Source organism: Oryctolagus cuniculus, chromosome 7 (assembly GCF_051225735.1).
Source record: "Oryctolagus cuniculus isolate XC-2025 breed Fujian yellow rabbit chromosome 7, ASM5122573v1, whole genome shotgun sequence".
In the NCBI taxonomy this organism is placed as follows: Eukaryota; Metazoa; Chordata; class Mammalia; order Lagomorpha; family Leporidae; genus Oryctolagus; species Oryctolagus cuniculus.
This window is the reverse complement of record NC_142873.1, coordinates 133,497,786-133,520,014: the sequence shown is the minus strand read 5'-3', so window position 1 is coordinate 133,520,014 and position 22,229 is coordinate 133,497,786. Positions and strand designations below refer to the sequence as shown.

Sequence of the window (22,229 nt, the reverse complement as noted above, 5' to 3'; positions counted from 1 at the left end):
ATGTATTGCAAAATTACCATACATGGTATATTTACTGCTCATTTAAGTATAGGTGATGTGTCCTATAATATAGGATAACAGAACCTAAAGGGTTAATATCAATTATTCACACATTGTATAACACTGCTATGCATCCTTTCATTCACTTTTTTTGGATGTTTATTTTCATCTACCTGAAAGGCAGAGTGACACAGAGAGCTATGTCCCATAAGCTGGTTCATTTCCCAAATAGTACAACGTCCAGGGCTGTACCAGTTCAAAGCCAGGGGCCCAGAACTCCATCCAGGTCTTCCACATGGGTGGCAGAGACCCAAGCATTTGAGCCATCCTTGCTGCCTTTAGCAGAAAGCTGGATTGGAAGTGGAGCAGCCAGGACTCCAGCGAGGCACTCTAAATACTGACATGCCAAGTGGTGGCTTAATCCAAACACAATGCTCACCCCATGCTTTATGTCTTTATGTTTATTACATTGATATATAGTTTTTAAAAAATTAATAATTTATTTATTTATTTGAAAGGCGGAGTTACAAAGAGGGGGGAAAGAGAGAGGGAGAGAGAGAGAGAGAGAGAGAGAGAGGTCTTCCATCTGCTGATTCACTCCCCAGATAGCTGCGATGGCTGTAGCTGAGCTGATCTGAAGCCAGGAGCCAGAAGCTTCTTCCAGGTCTCCCATGTGGGTACAGGGGCTCAAGGACTTGGGCCATCTTCCACTGCTTTCCCAGGCCATAGCAGAGAGCTGGATCAGAAGCGGTACAGCCAGGACTCGAACCAGTGCCCATATGGGATACTGGCTTTGCAGGCAGCGGATTAACCTATGCACCACAGTGCTGGCCCCTATACAGTTTTAATTCATTCATTTACTGGCTATAGATTTCATACTTTGTTAATTCATCTCCTACTGTTGTATATTTAGGTCATTTCCAACATTTTATGACTGCATATAGGATTGCAATGCATTTTAGCAACATAATAATTAGAAGCTCAGATTCTGGAGTCAGACTGCATGGGATTGGATCCCAGGCACCACTGCTTACTAATTATCACTTTGGGCAAGTTAACTTAACTTCTCTGTGCCTCAGTTCCCTAAATCGTAAAATGATGGTAACTAAATGAGTAAAAAAAAAAAAAAAAAAAAATATATATATATATATATATATATATATATATATATATATATATATATATAAAGAGCTTTGGAAAGTGCCCAGTACATATTAAATCTCAATGGACATCAATTAGGAATTACCATGTCACAGAATATAAACAACTTTAATTTTATTAAAAACAATAAATTATTCTCCTAAATGATATAGCAAGGGTTCCATCAGCAGTATTGAGTTCTGTTTTCCTAAATTGTAATTTATGGTACTAACAAAAAATTTCTGCCAATTTGGCAGGTACAAAATTACTTCTCATTGTTTTACTTGTATTTTCATAGTTACAGTGAAATTAAACATTTTTTTTCCTGTTTATTGGGCCTCAGTGTTCTTTTTTGGTAAACTGCCTATTTATATGTTTTATATCTTTTTCTTTTATATTTGAAAACTGTTTTAGATATTAATCCAAATGATGGTTATATGTGTGGTGCCTATCAGCTAGTCTTTGGCTTGTCTTTGTATACCATCTTTTAAATGTTATTACAGGGGCCAGCGCTGTGGTGTAGCAGTAAAGCCGCCGCCTGCAATGCCAGCATCCTATATGGGTGCCGGTTTGAGTCCCGGCTGCTCTACTTCCAATCCAGCTCTGTGCTGTGGTCTAGGAAAGCAGTAGAAGATGGCCCAGGCCCTTGGGCCCCTGCACCCATGTGGGAGACCCAGAAGAAACTCCTGGCTCTTGGCTTCAGATCAGCGCAGCTCCAGCCATTGCGGCCCACTGGGGAGTGAATCAGCAGTTGGAAGACCTCTTTCTCTCTCTCTCTCTCTGCCTCTGCCTCTCCTCTGTGTAACTCTGACTTTCAAATAAATAAACAAATCTTTTAAAAAAATTTCTTACTACAGAAGTAACACAGCTTTAAAAATTTATTTATTTGAAATCAGAAACACAGAGAGAGATCTTCTATTTACTGGTTCACTCCCCCAAATGCCCACAACAAGCCAGGACCCGGCCTATCTGAAGCCAGGAGCCTGGAACCACATTTGGGTCTCCCAAGCGGGTGGCAGGGACCAAAGTACTTGAGCCATTACCCGCTGCCTCCCAGGATGTATTAGCAGGAAGCTGGAACTCCGACCCAGCAGCCCCATATGGGATGTGGCTGTCGGCTGTGGCAAACACTAGCCCTGGAACACATTTTTTTTTTTTTTTTTTAAGAATTATTTTATTTGAAAGAGTTACAGAGAGAGGTGTAGCCAGAGAGAGAGGTCCTCCATCCGCTGGTTCACTCCCCAAGTGGCCGCAAGTGCTAAAGCTGAGTTGATCTGAAGGAGCCTGGAGCTTCTTCCAGGTCTCCCACGCGGGTGCAGGGGCTCAAGCACTTAGGCCATCTTCTACTGCTTTCCCAGGTCATAGCAGAGAGCTGGATCGGAGGAGGAGCAGCCGGGACTCGAACCAGCACCCATATGGGATGCCAGCACTGCAAGCTGGGACTTTAACCTGCTGCGCCGCACCGCCGGCCCCTGGAACATATCTTAATACCGTTGTAACTAACAATTTTTTCCTAGTGGTTTGTGCTTTCGTGTCTTATTTAAGAAATTCTTCATTATATTTCATAAAGCTACTTTCTGTTTTCTAAAAACTGTTTTGAGTCTTATCTATCTAGATTTTATATTTGGATGTGGTTTGAGGTAAAAATCGGAATTTTTTTTCCTTTTGGAAAAAAAAGTATCGGTGCCATTTACTGAAGAGTTCACCCTCTCCCCACTACTTGTAATGCCATTTCTGTCATAAACCAAATTTCCTTGGAGCTGGCCTTCATTTCCAGCTCACAACCTGCGCTTCCTATACCCCTTCTACCATGGATGCTCTGCTCTAGGCTCCTCTCAGGGCTACCTTCCTCTCGCTCTGCAGATCGGAGCTCCGATGTCATTCCCCTCGCAGCTGGATTGTTTGCAGGAGTTTCTGGCTGCGTAGCTGCGACACTCCAAAGTAGCTACCAGGTCGGAGGTGGGCAAGAGCCTCCGGCCGGCCGTTGCTAGGTTGTTGCTAGGGCGAGGACTGCGGAGGCCCCGGAGTGGGAGGAGCACTCGGCGCCCGCGTGACGGAATCAAGCGGGCGCCAGCGTCGCCGGAGAGTGCGTCACCGTGCGCGGGCGATTGGGGGCGGGGCCAGGGCTGAGTCACGTGGCTTGGTTGCCTACGCGCTGCTGGGCCGTGGGAAGATGGCGGACGGAAAGGGAGACGCCGCCGCCGCTGCCGGGGCCGGGGCTGAGGCTCCGGCGGTGGCGGGAGCCGGAGCCGGAGCCGAGACTGAGTCAATGGCTCGGGGTCATCGCCCCACATCTCCGGCGCCAGGAGCCCCCGGTCTGCGACCTTGTCTCTGGCAGCTGGAAACAGAGCTGAGGGAGCAGGAGGTTTCGGAAGGCTCATCTTTGAACTACTGCCGGAGCTTCTGCCAGGTGAGGGGTTGACTGGCTGGCTGAGGACGGCGGGGCGGGGAGGCCAGGGGAAGAGGCCCGGCTCCGTTGCAGCAGAAGGGCCGGGACTAAGAGGCACCACCTCCATGTCTTGCCGCGCCCCCGAGCTGGGAAGGCCCAGTTCGGAAGCTCGACTGCTGGCACCCCTCCGTCACTGCCTGACTTCGGCCACCGCCGGGGCGGGTTGCGCTGGGCTGTACCTAGAGCCTCGAGGACGCGGCGGCTCCCAGGAAAGGGCCGTGCCCTGTTACCGTTGCCTGTGTCCCGGCCGGGCGGTTGGAGCGCCACTGCCCCCTGAGGGATGGTTGTTCGTTCTTGCCCGGAGATCCTTTTTTGTGGAGAGTGCAGATCTCTCTTCTGGATAATCCGGAGCGGTGTGTTGGAGCCAGAGCCTTAATCTTTGGAGTCAGCATCTCCTGGGCCCTTAAAAATGGTTGACAGTTGGCGCTGAAAGGCATCTAGGGCTTTCTGATTAGGGATTGCGGAGCTGGCCGGTCGTTTGGTTTTACAACCCCCCTCCCCCTTTTAAATTTTTTGACGTTTAAGCCGTTCGTTCGCCTCTTCGGTATTCCTTCGAGGATTGTGCTACCAGGAATGAGGCTGGTGAGCCTTGCAGTGGCGGTTAGGATCATTGAGGAGAGAGAGAGCGAGAGAGAGAGGTAGAGTGTGGCCTCTTTTGGCAGTTGTATGATTATTTCTGTGCCATGGTGGGCCCCAGCCTCTGATTACATATTTATGGGTGTGCTTGAGATTTTTCTCAATGTTTTAAAGTCTTACGAATGTAAGTATTTGCCATTATTATTTTGACTTCTGATGTTTGCTCTGTCAGGTCTCTGCCGCTCACCTCCTTTGCTTCAGAGAGGGTAGAATAATGGTAGTGTGTTTTTACTTGGATTCTTAATGAGTAGTGAGTGTGCTGCGTAAATTGTGGCATCCCAAAGTTGTCATTTGGGGCGGGCAGTTTGCCCGATTGACCCAGAGCAGAATCAGAAGTTGACTTTGCTTGATTGCTTTTCTTCCCCTCCCCCCCTTGCTGAGCCAGAAGCACCTCATTTCTGAATGGAATTTTGTTCTTGTTAATCTTTTCCATACATTGTATTACTCGAGTTTTTGTGTGCACAACTTGCAGCATTTGTCTGCACTGTTAAGATGCGATTTTCTCTACTTATTAATTAATAATGATCATTCCTTCTTAGTACAGTCCTTTATTCTACAGACTTTTACTGACTGGTTGATGCCAGACACTTATGTGTATGTTGAGGAAGCATAAAGACACGCACTTTCCTTTGTGAGCATATGGTTGAAGGGAGCTGGAAGAAGTAATAATTTCCAGTGCAGTTTTGGTAATGATGGAAAAGAAGATACTGTAGAGACAGTGGTGAGAAGGGATCCCTCATGGGACTTCTTAGCGGAAGAGATGGTGAACTCAGAAAATTAAATTTTAAAATGGTTAATTATAAGATATATTATAATATACATATAAGTATTATCATTTGGAAGAAGTAACTGGGAGAGGCCACGCTAAATAGGGTAGATCCTATGGCTAAAAGGGTGAAAATGAGCCCTGTGAAGATCCGAGGGGAATGGCATTCTAGGGACAGAGTGCTGTGAGAGATGGGGGAGCTAAGTGGAGGAGGGAAGGAGCCCAGGCAATAGAGCAGCTGGGGGTTTTGGGTGTTCTGAGTTGTCTTCCTGGAAAGATAACAAGTGAATGTAGCCAGTCAGACTGAAGCTTGTGAAATGATGCCATAAATGTGTATTCTGCTTTATGTCTAATGCTTGTAGTTCCAATTTTATTTTAATGGAATATTTTAATGTCATGAGTCTTGGTAATACCTACAGATGTGAGGGCCCAGAAGAGTTTTAAAAATAAAGTGCTTTTGTAATTTGTCTTGTATAGGCAGTTTTTTACCCTGAGAATTTTCCAAAAACTTTTTTTGACTAATAAATGAAGAAAGAACAGAGATTCCTGTAACATGCTATGGTAGAGTTCTAGCACATTCAGTTGGGAGTTAGTTGGGTCCTAATTTTGACACTACTACTTCTTAGCTTATAACCTTGGACAAACTGACTTGGAAACTTTTATCTTGCTTCCTGACTTTATCTTCTTATAATGCTTTTTATAAACAGTATAATAGAAAGTTTTATGTACAAGTCTTCACAAAATTTTTCATAATATTTCTATCACATTTTCCCAGCAACTCAGATAACATAAATTTTGTCCTTGATCATCAGATACAGGTAAAAAAAACAAATTTTTATGAGAAACTAGGAAAATTTTCACTATCAGTTAATTGAGTTTAATAGCTTTTGGTTTCACTTTTGAAAGACTTAAATAAGATATATTCATCCACTTAAGAAAACTCTATGACTAAATATTGAAGATAGGAACTTCGTTAGACACAGGATTCCTGTGCTCTAAGAGAGGAATACTGTGTAAAGACGGGTAACAAGCATTACATTACTGTAAAAGCCTGTGCTGAGGGGATGCTTTAACTACCATGAATGTTCTTTTCATCAGGTGTTTAGTTCAAAAATTTGTCTTAGCGACATCAGTTGTACTCACTTAAATCCCTTCTAAATGGTGCTGAGACCATCTTCTCTCCATTTCTTACCTAAATGTCTCCATCTTGGGAATTGCACTAAATCAAGAATTAAATGGACACATGAATGAAGAGAGACATTTTTCTTATTTTAGGCATATATATTCAGTTTTCTTAAATGTGTAAAGATGAGAAAATGAAACTCCAAAAGTAATTGTTGCTAAGAAAATGCTGTTTAAATCTTGTTGTATTCGGTGACTATTTATATTTAGTGTCTATGGGATATGTTTTATTTTTTTTTTTCCTTTCCCTCAGTTCCTTTTCTGAAAACATTGCCTGCCAGACAGTGTGGATAAGATTAACTTCAGAAAAACAGACTTTCTTTGTTTTGCTGAAAAATTGATGATGTCTTCTCAAGTTTTTGCTATATTTTGGGAACCAAGATTCCAAAAGTTTTACAACTGGTAGCCCTGTTTGGAACACAAATTTTGAAGACTTTTAAAGAAAACTTTAATAAACTTTAAATTATTGGATGAATGGTTATACCTTGAGAATACCAGGCAAAGTAATTTTATGAATAAAGCGTGTGTATGTGGGGCATCTTTAGGTTGTAGAGTGACAACAATTTTGTAGATTGTTTTTTATTTATTTATTTTTTTACTTGAAAGGCAGAGTTAGAGAGTGAGAGAGATCTTCCATCTGCTGGTTCACTCTCCAAATGGCTGCAATGGCCAAGGCTGGGACAGTCCAAAGCCAGGAGCCTGGAATTTCATCTGTGTCTCCTGTGTGGGTGACAGGGACCCAAGTTCTTGGGCCGTCTTCTGCTGCTTTCCCAAGTGTAGTAGCAGGGAGCGGGATCAGAAGCAGAGCAGCCAGGACTCAAACTTATTTGGGATTTCAGCATTGCAGGTAGCAGCTTAACCTGCTGTGCCACAATGCTGGCTCCAGTTTTGTAGATCTAAAAAAATGGAGAGGCAGTGAGAGAGAGGAACAGAGAAAGAGAGCACTCCCTTCCCCTGTCTCCTGGCCTCTGCCCCCCCCCCCCCCATGGCCAGTGCCAGGTGGGCTGAAACCAGGAACTGGGAACTCAGTCCAGGTCCTCGGTCCTCTGTGGTTGACTGGAACCCAGTTGCTTCTGCATCCCAGTAACCGCATGAGCAGGAAACTAGTCAGGAGCCAGAGTTGGGACACCAACCCAGGTACTCTGGTGTGGGGTGTGGGTGTCTTACCTGGTGTGTGTTGTTTTTTTTTTTTTTTAAGGTTTGTTTATTCATTTGAAAGTCAGAGTTACACAGAGAGAGAAAGAGAAGTCTTCCATCCGATGGTTCACTCCCCAATTGGCCTCAGCGGCTGGAGCTGTGCACATCTGAAGCCAGGAACCAGGAGCTTCCTTCTGGTCTCCCATGCAGGTGCAGGGGCCCAAGGACTTGGACCATCTTCTACTGTTTTCCCAGGCCATAGCAGAGAGCTGGATCGGAAGTGGAGCAGCCAAGACTCGAAACAGCGCCCGTAATGGATGCTGGTGCTGCAGATGGTAGCTTTACCTGCTACACCACAGTGCCTGACCCTTACCTGGTGTTTTAATAGCTAGAATAAACACCTGCCCCAAGTTTTGTAGATTTTTAATGATTAAAATAAGTAGAGCATATATTTAAGCTTTTTCTAGATTTTGATTGAGGGCAAAGAGCTCTGAGTCAGATAGGCTATGTAGTAGTTACCTTTTATCTGCAGGGGATATATTCCAAGATACCCTGTAGGTGCCTGAGACCTGCTATAGTACTAAACCCTATATATGCATATGTTGTTTTTTTCATATGTACACATACTTAATGATACAATGATGACAAGTAGGCAATTAACAATGACCAATAACAAAACAGTTTAACCATATACTATATACTATAAAATTATGTGACGGGGGGGGGGGGGGCCGGCGCTGTGGCATAGCAGGTAAAGTTGCCACCTGCAGTGCCAGCATCCCATATGGGCTCCAGTTTGAGTCCTGGCTGCTCCACTTCTGATCCAGCTCTGTACTATGGCCTGGGAAAGCAGTAGAGGATGGCCCAAGAACTTGGGCCCTTGCACCCGTGTGGGAGACCTGGAAGAAGCTCCTGTCTCCTGGCTTTGGATTGGCAGAGCTCTGGCTTTGTGGTCAATTGGGGAATGAACCAGCAGATGGAAGACCTCTCTCTCTCTCCCTCTCCCTCTCCCTCTCCTTCTCTCTCTCTCTCTTTCTCTCTGCCTCTCCTCCCTCTGTGTAACTCTAATTTTCAAATAAATAAAATCTTTTTAAAAATTATGTAACTGTATATTCCTTCAGAATGATACAGGTCTTGTGATTTAACTTTAGGTTACTTAGGGTTTCTTCAACAAAAGCAACTGTGATACTTCTAGTTAATCTGATAACCAAGATCCCTACCAAGTGACTACCAAGAGGATAGCCTACACAATGTGGGTAAGATGGACAAAGAGATGGTTCATGTCCTGAGTGGGACATGATGGGCAGGACAGATAGGGATTTCATCATGCTACTTTGAAGGACATGCAATTTAAAGCTTGTGAACTGCTTATTTCTGGAATTTTCCATCCAATTTTTTTGGACCATGTTTGACTGTGGGTGACTGAAACTACAGATATGCAGGAGCTACTGTACTAGCTTCACCACTCAAACCAGTGGACCTTAGATGTTATTTTCTATAATCCTAAATTTTCTCATTTATAAATTGAATAATAATACTTCTTTAAAAGATTTTATTTATTTATTTGACAGGCAGAGTTACAGACAGTTTGAGAGAGAAACAGAGAGAAAGGTCTTCCTTCCATTGGTTCACTCTCCAAATGGTCGCAACAGCTGGAGCTGAGCCGATCTGAAGCCAGGAGCCAGGTGCTTCTTCCTGGTCTCCCATGGGGGTGCAAGGGCCCAAGCACTTGGGCCATCTTCTGCTAGCCCAGGCCACAGCAGAAAGCTGGACTGGAAGAGGAGCAACCAGGACTAGAACTGGCTCCCATATGGGATGCTGGTGCCGCAGGTGGAGGATTAACCAAGTGAGCCACGGCACCAGCCCCAAATAATAATACTTATGTACTATGTATGGAATCATAGTTCTATGTAAATATATTGTTGTAAGGAATGAATATGACAGTATCTATTAAAAGCAGTGTGTCTGGAATTAACTGAATTATCCAGATTTCTTACCTTTGGAATGAAAAGACTCCACAATTGTGACTCCAGCTTGTTTTTCATCTCTTCCCTACCGGTCACAATGTCCCAATCCTACTCTTAACTTGGACTCAAGGCTTCTTTCTTTTGAGTCAAGACCAAAATGTAGTGTTATTTCCATGATTAAAATTTTATCTGTGAGTTTTCAAGTACATTATTTTGGAAAAGATTAATTTTCATTTGATTCTTCCAGATCCAAGGTACATATTAGGTTTTCAGTTAATATTTACTGATAGATTTCCAGAAGAATAGAATTACTATTTTAGCGAGGTCTCATGTTTTCAAGTATTCCTTTCATTGTACTGTTCTGTCGTTTTCTCTCATTTCCTGTATGGCAGATTTTCTTTCTTTAGGGCCCGGTGCAAATGTCATCTCTGAAGCTTTCTGTGATTTCACCAAATAGGTTTGCTCTTATTTGATTTTGACACTTTGTAAATATCTGTAATTTTCATGATTACTTTTCTTGCTGTCACTGTCTTAGTTCAGGCTTTCTCTTATACCACCTTCTTCACTAATCTCCTTTACCTTCTGGCTGGACTTATCTACAATTCATTTTTGTAGTCTTAAGTTGTAATATAATCTTGTTAGTCACTTTGTTCCATAAAATACTTAGATGGTTTCTTTTCTCAAGGCAAGATAAAGTTCAGATTCATTAGCCTAGCACACAAAGCTTGTAGAATCTGCCTCCAGCTCCCACCTTATATTGTTTTGTTTTGCTTTTCAGTCCACCTTCACCACAGTGTCCATTTCTTACTCTGCCTGCTAACCCTGGAGTTCTCCCTAGCTTATCTGCCTATTCATCCTTCAAGACCTGACTCAACTAGTAGAGTCTTTCAGGACTTTTTTCCAACTTAAGCAGAAAAGTTAGGTGATTCTTTGACCCAGAATATTTTATCAGCATTGGGCACATAAAACATTACCTAAATATTTGTTTCCATGTTTATCTTTTGTATTGGCTGATAACCCAATAAAAACAAAGATTTTGTTGATTCTTTGTTGTGTACTTTGTACCTAGGAGTTAATACAATGCCTGGTACTCAAAATTATTTATTGAATGAATTATGTTGTAGGGACTTCATGATATACTCAGGAGACATATACTTTGAAAGGAACATCTAATAAAACATCTAGTATATATAAAACAATTTTAACCATAAAAATTACTGTAAAGAAATAAGGTAAAGGTTTTTTATTATTTCTTAGAGACATTACTTATCAACTTTTTTTTTTTAATTTTATTTATTTTTTATTTTTTTGACAGGCAGAGTGGACAGTGAGAGAGAGAGACAGAGAGAAAGGTCTTCCTTTTTGCCATTGGTTCACCCTCCAATGGCTGCCGCGGCCGGTGCACCGCGCTGATCTGATGGCAGGAGCCAAGTACTTACCCTGGTCTCCCATGGGGTGCAGGGCCCAAGCACTTGGGCCATCCTCCACTGCACTCCCTGGCCAGAGCAGAGAGCTGGCCTGGAAGAGGGGCAACCAGGACAGAATCTGGCGCCCTGACCGGGACTAGAACCCGGGGTGCCGGCGCCGCAAGGCGGAGGATTAGCCGAGTGAGCTGCGGCGCCAGCTATACTTATCAACTTAAACTTACATTCATATAACAGTAATAATGTGTTGTTATTATTAATAACATGTACAATGAGGAGTAGCATTGATGGAGAGAGAATATGGGAAGCATTATGGTTCTGGAGAAGAGGTAGCCACATAATATGACAACAGTTTGAAGATGTTGAGATGTGGAGGATCAGTTTCCCTAACTCCTCGAGGTTGGTGGCCAAGACAACCTCTTTCGTGTCTCTCAAAAGAATTTCTGATGCGTTAGTTTCTTGTGCTACTTTCTCTTGCGAGAGGTCTAAACTGCTTGACAAGTAGTTACCATAGTAAAAGCTAGCTTTGCGTAGTGATTAGGGCCAAAGCAGTATAAATGTGACCTGTGAAGCAATATACTGTGGCTCCTAGTGGATTTTGTTTCTTCCTATGGATCGTGCTATTCTGAATAGTATTGATAAAAAATTTAAATAGAAAACACCAGTTATTGCAACACTGCAAAGACATTGGTAAACTAACGTGTTTAGATTTTACTCACTTCCTAGACACCTGTCACCTTTCTCAGAGACCTTACTTATCTAAAACAGCACTTCCCCATTTCCTTCTACCACCTTTTTTTAAGATTTATTTTATTTATTTGAAAGAGTTACAGAGAGAGGGAGAGACACAGAGAGAGGTCTTCTCTGCTGGTTCACTCCCCAGATGGCCGCAACGGCCGGAGCTGCACTGATCCGAAGCCAGGAGCCAGGAGCCTCCTCCAGGTCTCCCACATGGGTGCAGGGGCCCAAGGACTTGGGCCATCTTTTACTGCTTTCCCAGGCCGCAGCAGAGAGCAAGATCGGAAGAGGAGCAGCCAGGACTAGAACTAGTGCCCATATGGGATGCCGGCGCTTCAGGCCAAGGCTTTAACCCAGTGTGCCACAGCGCTGGCCCTCTACCTCCTTAACAATGCTGTAATGTTTCATCATATCACTGAATACTATCTGATATGTCTGTCTACCTCCCCAGCTGGAATGTAAATGCCATGAAAGTGTGGACAGTTTGGTTTACCCATTGCAGAATAGTTCCTGGCACTTAAAATATTCCAGTAAATATTTGCTGATTTTTGTCATTTCCCTCCCCTAAAAATCCCCTAGATCTTTTTTTTTTTTTTTAAGATTTATTTATTTGAAAGGCAGAGTTACAGAGTAAGAGAGACAGTTCTTCCATCCACTGGTTCACTCCCCAGATGGCTGCAACAGCCAGGGCTGGGCTAAGCTGAACCCAGGAGTGTGGAGCTTCTTCTGGGTCTCACATGGGGGTGCAGGGGCTATCATCTTCTGGGTCTCCCATGTGGCCCCTGGGCCATCTTCCACTGCTTTCTCAGGCTCATTAGCAGGGAGCTGGATCAGAAGTGGAGTAGCTGGGACTCGAACCAGCTTAACTTGCTGTGCCACAACACTGCCCCCACCCCCAAATTTTTGAGGTAACAGGCAAGTCTTTTTCAAGAAATTGGGATACTTTTTTTTTTCCCAACCAGTTTATGCTGCTGACCCGCAATGACCACATGTTCTTTTTACCTTGAGCACCTAAGAATAGAACCTCGTTTTTATTTATTTTATTTTACTTATTTATCATTTTATTTGAAAGGCAGAGAGACAGAAGGAGAAGGATCTTCCATCCGCTTGTTCACTCCCTAAATGCCTGCAAGTCAGGCCTGGGCTAGGCCAAGACCAGGAGCCCAGAATTCAATCCTGGTTTCCCACTTGAGTGTCAGGGACCCAAGGACATAAGCCATTACTTGCTGCCTCCCAGGATGATATGCATCGGCATGAAGCTGGACTGGAAGTGGAGCAGCCAAGACTTGAACCAGGCATTGTGGTATGGAATGCCAGTATCCAAGCAATAACTTAACTGCCGCACTAAATGCCTGCCCCTGATTTTTATGTTTTATACAAACAAAAATTAATGTAACTTCATATAAATAATGTTCTTTCATAAAAAACTTAACATAAATTATAAATATGCATAATAAAACTCAACTGCTGGCACAATGCCAATATACAAACCATTATATGAGAAAATAGAAAGGCTCTGTAACTTAGCATCTTTTGTGTGCTGAGCACTCAGGTGAGTGATGTTGATTTCATTAATTAACTTTCCCAGGGTCACACGGTTAGGAAGCAGTTGCAAGGTCTTTAGATCTGAGAGCTCAAGCTTTTTTCCCCTGTATCAAAGTTTACTAAATTGGGTTTTCTTGACATATGTGCATACATTAATAAGTGCTTCTTGAAATAAGAGTTTTATGTTCTGATAATTTGGGATGAACGTTTTCTAAGTGTGTCTTTTATATATTAAGATGCATTGTGGGCCGGCGCCGCGGCTCACTAGGCTAATCCTCCGCCTAGCGGCGCCAGCACACCGGGTTCTAGTCCCGGTTGGGGTGCTGGATTCTGTCCCGGTTGCCCCTCTTCCTGTCCAGCTCTCTGCTGTAGGCCAGGGAGTGCAGTGGAGGATGGCCCAGGTGCTTGGGCCCTGCACCCCATGGGAGACCAGGAAAAGCACCTGGCTCCTGGCTCCTGCCATCGGATCAGCGCGGTGCGCCGGCCGCCGCGGCCATTGGAGGGTGAACCAACAGCAAAGGAAGACCTTTCTCTCTGTCTCTCTCTCTCTCCCTGTCCACTCTGCCTGTCAAAAAAAAAAAAAAAAAAATGCATTGTGAATCTCCTGGAGTGACATTAGGTATTGTGCAGCATTTGCCAAACTTGTCCAGATTTCAAAACATTTTGCCATGTTCTAAAGCCTGTATCGGCTCAAAAGTGATATACTTTTTCCCCCCACTATGGTAAAGCAAAGCACAATGGTGGGAGTTAACTACTTTGTTGTTCTGCACATCCACTGCCTTTTTTTTTTTTTTTTAAAGATTTATTTGCTTGAGAGGTTGAGTGACATCCACATCTTCCATCTGCTGGTTCATTGCCCAAATGCCTGCAACAGCCAATATTAAACCAGGCTGAAATCAGGAGCCAGAACCTCCATCCAGATCTCCCACATGGGTGGCAGGGGTCCAAGTACCTGGGCCATCATCTGCTACCTTCCCAGGAGTATTAGAGGAAGCTGGACTGGAAGTGTGGAGTAGCTGGGATGGGAACCAGGCACTCCGATAAGGGGTGTGGGCTTCCCATGTGATGACTTAACCAGCTGCTCCATAGTGCCCTCCCACTGCTGGGTTTTGATTATTTAGTTTCAGCCAAAAACATGGTAGAGCTTTTTATGACAAAATTTCCCATCCACATTTTTTTTTGCAGATTATAAATTATTATGACTGTTATGTATAAAAGCACAATTTTTGAAAAATTTAGAATGAATTATATTTCAGAAATATCTGTTCAAAATTGGTACCTCTAGGTTTATATATGTTTCTCTCCACTTTTGTACTAAGGCTAGTTTCACTAATGTCTTTATTTTTTGATTTCCTTTCTTAATTTTGGGGGGAGGTGCCTAGTAGCTTATGGTGCTAGCATATGACTTCATAGTGTTGTTATTCTCAAAGAAATAACCCTAGATACTCACATTAGCCAACATAATGTCTTATTTAAAAAAATATTTATTTATTTATTTGAAAAATCAGAGTTACACAGAGAGAAAAGGAGAGGCAGAGAGAAACAGAGAGGTCTTCCATCCACTGGTTTACTCCCCAGTTGGCCACAATGGCCGGAGCTGTGCCAATCCAAAGCCAGGAGCCAAGAGCTTCTTCCAGGTCTCCCACATGGATGCAGGGGTCCAAGGACTTGGACCATCTTCTACTGCTTTTCCAGGCCATAGCAGAGAGCTAGATTAGAAGTGGAGCAGCTGGGACTCAAACTGGCACCCATATGGGATGCTGGCACTGCAGGAGGCAGCTTTACGCGCTACACCACAGTGCTGGCCCCATGTCTTATTAATGTGACTTATTACCAGATTAATAAAACGGATGGGAATTGCATGTTTATTATATGTTCTTATATAAAATAGGCATATCTTTAAATTTATTTATTTTATTTAATTTGGAAAGCAGAGATCTCTCATCTGCTGATTCACTTCCCAGATGCCTGCAACATTTGGGGCTGGACCAGGTGGATCTTGGAAACTCAATCCTGGTGTCTCAGGTTGGGGGCAGGGACCAACTACTTGAGCCATATTGTGCATTAGAAGAAAGCTGGAATTGGAAGCAGAACCCCAACTTGAAGCCAAGCATTCTGATAAGGAATGTGGGTTCCCAAATAGTGTCTTAACCATTAGGTAAAATAGGCATTTTTTAAATTTGTGGTTTTATTTTATTTATTTTTTAAAAGAGTTATCTATTTATTTGAACAACAGAGATACACAGAGACAAAGATCTTCCATCTGCTGGTTTACTCTCCAAATGGCTGCAATAGCCAGGACTGGGCCAGGCTGAAGCCAAGAGCTTTTTCTGGGTCTCCCCCATGGGTGGCAGGAGCCCAAGTACTTTGGCCATCTTCCTGTTTTCCCAGGCGTGTTAGTTAGCAGGGAGCTGGATCAGAAGTGGAGTAGCTGGGACTCAAACTGGTGCCCATGTGGGAAGCTGACACTGCAGGTGAAGGCTTAATCTATGCCACAGCGCTGGTCTCTTGTGGTTACATTTATTTTACTTTTCTTATCTATGTGTACAATACATAAATTGACTTCAAGTAATAAAACTATGATTTTTTAAGAGATTTATTTATTTGAAAGAGTTACACAGAGAGAAGAGAAGGAGAGGCAGAGAGAGAGAGAAGTCTTGCGTCTGCTGGTTCACTCCCCACTTGGCCGTAGTGGCTAGAGCTGCACCAACCCGGAGCCAGGAGCTTCTTCCAGGTCTCCCACGCAGATGTGGGCCCACAAGGACTTGGGCCATTTTCTCCTGCTTTCCCAGGCCATAGCAGAGAGCTGAATCAGAAGTGGAGCAGCTGGGACTCGAAATGGCACCCACATGGGATGCCTGACAGTGCAGGTGGCGGCTTTACCTGCTACGCCACAGCGCTAGCCCCCTGTTTTATTCTAAATTTTGAAGGATACCAGTCTGTATCATGTTGTTCATGTACTTTCAGCAGTTGTGTTTGGGAGTTCTTGTTTGCTTATGTTCTAGCTAACACTGATGTCATTAAACTTTTTTAATGTGTTAATATGAGAAGTGAAAAAAATTGCTATCACAGTGTTAATTTCCATTTTAATAACATTTGAGGGACTGGCACTTGTTCTAGTCCTGGCTGCTTCACATCTGATCCAGCTCTCTGCTGATGGCCTGGGAAAGCAGTGGAAGATGACCCAAGTCCTTGGGCTCCTGTACCTGCATGGGAGACCAGGAGGAAGCTCCTGGTTCCTGGCTTTGGATTGGCCCAGCTCCAGCCATTGTGGCCAATTAGGGAGTGAACCAGTGATGGAAGAATCTCTGCCTTTCTCTCTCTGCCTCTGCCTCTGTCTAACTGTGCCTTTCAATTAAATAAATAAAAATCTTTTAAAAAATATCATTTGCGCCGGCGCTGCAGCTCAATAGGCTAACCCTCCGCCTGCGACGCTGACACACCAGGTTCTAGCCCCGGTCGGGGTGCCGGATTCTGTCCTGGTTGCTCCTCTTCCAGTCCAGCTCTCTGCTGTGGCCCGGGAGTGCAGTGGAGGATGGCCCAAGTCCTTGGGCTCTGCACCTGCATGGGAGACCAGGAGAAGCACCTGGCTCCTGCCATCGGATCAGCGCGGTGCGCCGGCCACAGTGGCCATTGGAGGGTGAACCAATGTAAAAGGAAGACCTTTCTCTCTCTCTCTCTCACTGTCCACTCTGCCTGTCAAAAAACAAAAAATGACATTTGAATATTTTCATCTGTATTAGATGTTTTCTTTTTTTTACATAACTTTGAAAACAGTTAAGTCATTACAACTAGATTTTTGTCTAATCATCAAGTTATGACCATTTAATCTTGAGATTCCATGTCACTTTGTTCTCAAGAAGCAGAACATATCCTAAAGAATTATAATTAGAGCTACAGCTTAACCTGAAACCATTAGAAGTATGATGCAATTTAGTGAGTGAGTGTGGCTGAGAGATTTGTCATTGTAGCCATTTATTGATCTTTTATTTTAAAAACAATCAATGCTACTAGATTCTGGGAAGATTTAAGTCATAGCTGAATAACTGGAAAAACTTTGTCTTTCCATTAACTAACTTTTTCTTATATTGTGACTGTTACGTGTTTTGAAATAGAGTGCCATGGAATAGATGTATGACCATGGGCCAAACCAGTTTGTTGTTTGAGGATTGAAATGGTTGCTTAATGCTTTAAGGTTTGATTCTGGGCCAAAAAAATATAATCTATTAAAAGTATTTACTGAGGATTATTTTCTAACTAATTTCCAAGCATTTGTTTTATGTATTCTTAATTGAAATAAATGACTATAAGTTTTATTTATACTATTCCGAATATGGTATAAATAAATGATAAAGTGAACATAGAGATACATAAAAGGAATGATGTTTTAAAAACTGATTTAAATGCATATATTAATATTATATTCCTATGCCCTGATGAGTTATCATTTGCTTCTCTAGGGTAAATGCCTATCCCAGTGGAAATCAGTCTGCTAATCTGAACCAAAATTATTTGTTTATATTAGTTGTTACACTCACTCTTTATTTGGCTTTTTTCCTTTGTAGTGAAATCTTGAAATGAAATGAAAATGTCAAATCTAGAGTAAATTATCACATGAAATTCTAACAGTAAATGTAGATAAAATGATGTTTAGATCAGCCTCCTATTTTATTGTGGTATGAATGGCGAACATATACATAGATTTGAAGTTAGAAGATTGCCCAGGTCTGGCCAGGATGTAGGACTGTAGTATAATGGTGTGTGCAACAGGAGCTTTCTCCTTTTCAAAAACAATTCTGATCAGTGTCCGTGGACCTATGTATATTTTTTAATTTTAACAAGTATTTTTATTAGAAAATTTTTAACAATCAGGATGAATTTATTAATCTTTTCAAGCATTTAACAATTCTTTATTGTGAAAGCATCAAAAATCCTATCTTCTAGGTTTTTTAAAAATAGAGAATATATAGCACATTATCTTTGGTCACCCTAGCATGCAATAGAACCCCAGAACTTTTAACTATAGCTTAGCACCCATCAATCTTTCCCCAACTCTCCTTTCCCACTTCTTCCTGCAGTCTGTGGTAAAACCGCCATTACATTTTTAACTTTGATGAGGTCACCAATTTTTGAAACTCCACATATTAGTGAGGTTGTATGATATTTGTCTTTCTGTGCTTGGCTTATTTCACTTAACACAGTGACCTCTGGTTCTGTTCATATTGTTGGAAATGACAAGATTTTACCCTTTTTTATGGCTGTGTAATATGACACTGTATACCTGTACCACATTTTTTTTTTAAATCCATTCATTGATGGGTGGACACTTAGGTTGTTTCTGTTTCTGGGGTATAGTGAATTGTGCTGCAGTAAACATGGGACTGTGGCCGGCACCGCGGCTCACTAGGCTAATCCTCCACCTGTGGCGCCAGCACACCGAATTCTAGTCCCGGTTGGGGCGCCGGATTCTGTCCCGGTTGCTCCTCTTCCAGTCCAGCTCTCTCTGCTGTGGCCCAGGAGTGCAGTGGAGGATGCCCCAAGTGCTTGGGCCCTGCACCTGCATGGGAGACCAGGAGAAGGACCTGGCTCCTGGCTTTGGATCAGCGTGCCTGCCGTGGCGGCCATTGGAGGGTGATCCTTGGAAGACTTTTCTCTCTGTCTCTCTCTCTCTCCCTGTCCACTCTGCCTGTTTAAAAAAGAAAAAGAAAAAAACATGGGAGTGCAGATGTCCCTTCACAGACACATTTATTTTCCTTGGATATGTATCCAGGAGTGGGATTATTGTATCATGTGGTAGTTAGTTTTTTGAGGAATGTCCATGCTGTTTTCCACAGTGGCTGTACTAATTTACATTCCATTAACAGTGTCTCTCTTCTGTATATCCTTGCTGACATCTGCTTTTTTTTTTTGTCTTTTTGATCATAGCCAATCTTACTAAAGTGAGGTGTTAGCGTAATTTGCATTTCCCTGATGACTAGTGATGTTGAACATTTTTTCATACCTGTTGTACCTGTTGGCCATTTGTATGTCTTCCTTTGAGAAATATCTGCTTAGATGTCTGTTCATTTTTAATTGGATTTTTTAAAATTTGTTTTTTGCTATTGAGTTCTTTATATAGTCTGGATATTAAATCATTGTCAGATGCATAGCTTGCAAATATTTTCTTCAATTCTGTAGGTTGTCTCTTCACTCTGTCTCTTTGTTCTGCAGAAGCTCTATAGTTTGATGAAATCTCATCTATTTTTGCTTTTACTTTCTATGCTTTTTGCATAGAAAATCTATGATCTAGAAAGCCCTTGCCCATTAAAGTGTCCTGAAGTTTTTTCTGTTTTCTTCAGATAGTTTTAAGGTGTCAAGTGTAATATTTAAGTCTTTAATCCATTTGAGTTGATTTTTGTACATGGTGAGAGGGGTTTAGTTTCATTCTTCTGTGTGGATCTCTAATTTTCCCAACACCATTTGTTTATTTTAAAGATTTATTTATTTATTTGAAAGTCAGAGTTACACAGAGGAGAGGCAGAGAGAGAGAGAGGTCTTCCATCTGCTGGTTCACTCCCCAACTGACCGCAGTGGCTAGAGCTGCGCCAATCTGGAGCCAGGAGCTTTTTCTGGGTCTCCCACGCAGGTGCAGGGGCCCAAAGACTTGAGCCATCTTCTACTGCTTTCCCAGGCCATAGCAGAGAGCTGGACTGGAAGTGGAGCTGCTGGATCTGGAACTGGTGCCCATAGAGGATGCCAGCGCTTCTGGCCAAGGTGTTAACCCGTTGTGCCACAGTGCTAGCCCTCCCAACACCATTTATTAAAAATGCTATTTTCTTTCCAATACATGTTAACCTGTATCAATGATCAGTTTGTTGTAGATGTGTGGGTTTACCTCTAGAGTCTATGGTGTTCCATTGGTCTGTGGATCTGTTTTTATGCCAATACCATGCTGTTTTAATTACTATAACTTAGTAATATATTTTATAGTTAAGTAGTATAACCCTTTCTCCTTTTGTTCTTTATGCTGAAGATCACTTTGGCCATTTGGCATCTTAATTTAATAATGTTTTTTCTAGTTCTATGGAAAAATGTTATTGCGATTTTTGATAGGAATTGCATTGAATCTGTAAATCCCTTTGGGTAGTATGCACATTCCAGTGATACTAATTCATCCAGTCAATGAGCAAGGAACATCTTCTTATCTTCAATTAATTTTATCAGTGACTTACAGTTTTTATTGGAGAGATCTTTCATGTCTTTGCTTAAATTTATTCCCAGGTGTTTTGTTTTATATTTTTGTAGCTAATGGAAAAGAGATTGCTTCCTTGATTTCTTTTTTCAACTGACTCACTATTGGTATGTGATAATGCTACTGATTTTTGTATGTTAAACATACATTTTGTATGCTGCAGCTTTGCTGAATTTGTTTAATACCTTTATGGTGACTTCTTTGGGGTTTTCTGTATATAAATCATGTTATCTGTAAATAATAACTTCTTCCTTTCCCATTTGGGTACCCCTCCCCCCCCCCCTTTTTTTTGCCTTGTCTAATTGCTTTTGCTAGGACTTCTAGTGCTATGTTGAGTGAAAGTGGGCATCCTTGTCTTGTTCCAGATCTTAGAAAGTCTTCAACGGTTCCCTATTCAATATGATATTAGCTATTTTCTAGTTAGATATGGCCTTTATTATGTTTATTCCTTCTGTACCTGTTTTGGTGAGTTTTTGTCATGAAGTGATGTTGAATTTTATCAGTTGCCTCTTCTGCATCTGTTGATGATCATATGACTTTGTCCTTCATTCTGTTGATGGGGTGTATTACATTTATTAATATGCATATGTTGAACCATCCTTGGGTCCTTGGTATGAATCTCACTTGATCATGTTGAATGGTTTTTCCATCTATTGTTGAATTGTATTTCCTAGTACATTGTTGAGGATTTTTCCACCTGTGTTCATGAAGGGTATTGGCTTTCTTTTTTGGTTGTATACTTGTATGGTTTTGATCAAGGTTATTGCTGGCCTCATAGAATGAATTTGGAAGAATTCCCCCCTCTTATATTTTTTTAAAAGATTTATTTATTTATTTGAAAATCAGAGTTAGAGAGAGAAGGAGAGGCAGAGAGAGAGGTCTTCCATCCGCCAATTCATTCCCCAACTGGCGGCAACAGCTGGAGCTACACCGATCCGAAGCCAGGAGCCAGGAGCTTCTTCTGGGCCTCCTACACAGGTGTAGGGGCCCAAGGACTTCCCAGGCCACAGCAGAGAGCTGGATCAGAAGTGGAGCAGCTGGGACTAGAACCGGTGCCCATATGGGGTGCTGGCATCACAGGCGGTGGCATTACCTGCCGCTCTACACCGCCAACCCCATAGGTTTTTGAATAAGCAGTATTATTGGTCTTCTCTAGTTAGTGTAGATTTTAAGATTTAGATATAGATGCTTATCTGTACTACATTTCTATAATCAGCTTCATTGGTGTTAGTTGTCAAACTTAAACTTTGAGCAAGTTATTGATTAAGAAGAGGCTGGCACCATGGCTCACTGGGCTGATCCTCCGCCTGCGGGCGCCGGCACCCCGGGTTCTAGTCCTGGTTGGGGACTGTGCTATGGCCCGGGAGTGCAGTGGAGGATGGCCCAGGTGCTTGGGCCCTGCACCTGCATGGGAGACCGGGAGGAGGCACCTGGCTCCTGGCTTTGGATAGGCGCAGCGTGGCGGCCATTTAGGGGGTGAACAAATGGAAGGAAGACCTTTCTCTGTCTCTCTCTCACTGTCTAACTCTGCCTGTCAAAAAAAAAAAAAAAAAAAAAAAGAGAGAGAGAGAGACTTTACTAATTCAAGGGAGAGCAGGAATACTGGGAATCATCTTGGGCTGGATGAGAGCTTTTATAAGATATTTTAGATTTGGAAATGCCAAAAAATTTTTAAAAAATGGATACATTGAACATTCCAGAGCCACTAAACATTTGAGCTGTAACAAAGAGTTAGAAATTGTGTATTTAAAGCATTAAGATACAAACCAAACTGCTTATAGTTACTTGGGGGATGGGACTAGAATTAGATGGAATGGAGGTGTTGATTGTCACTTCTTTGTTGTATACATAATTTTAAAGTTGTGGGAATATGTGTGAATTTTATAAAATTTCAGTATTTTTAGATAACTTGAACAGGCAGAAAGTGCTATATGAATTACTGTGTAAAGAAATTTAAGGTCTCTTGAAAACTATTATTCCATTTTACGGCAATGATGTCTGAAGTTTTGAAAGA

The 22,229-nt window shown here is 42.4% G+C and overlaps 1 protein-coding gene across 3 annotated transcripts in view; it reads left to right on the top strand.

The window, feature by feature from the left end:
• The first annotated feature begins 3,179 nt into the window (after positions 1-3,179).
• RLF (RLF zinc finger) overlaps positions 3,180-22,229 on the top strand; it is a 104,264-nt gene continuing 85,214 nt past the window's right edge. The window contains exon 1 of one of the 3 annotated variants that reach the window (XM_002715189.6): positions 3,180-3,550. In XM_002715189.6, the coding sequence (XP_002715235.3) occupies positions 3,314-3,550 (237 nt within the window). In that variant the 5' untranslated portion in view covers positions 3,180-3,313. The remainder of the gene's footprint in view (positions 3,551-22,229) is intronic. The other 2 variants (XM_089300922.1, XM_089300923.1) reach the window with 2 other exon arrangements.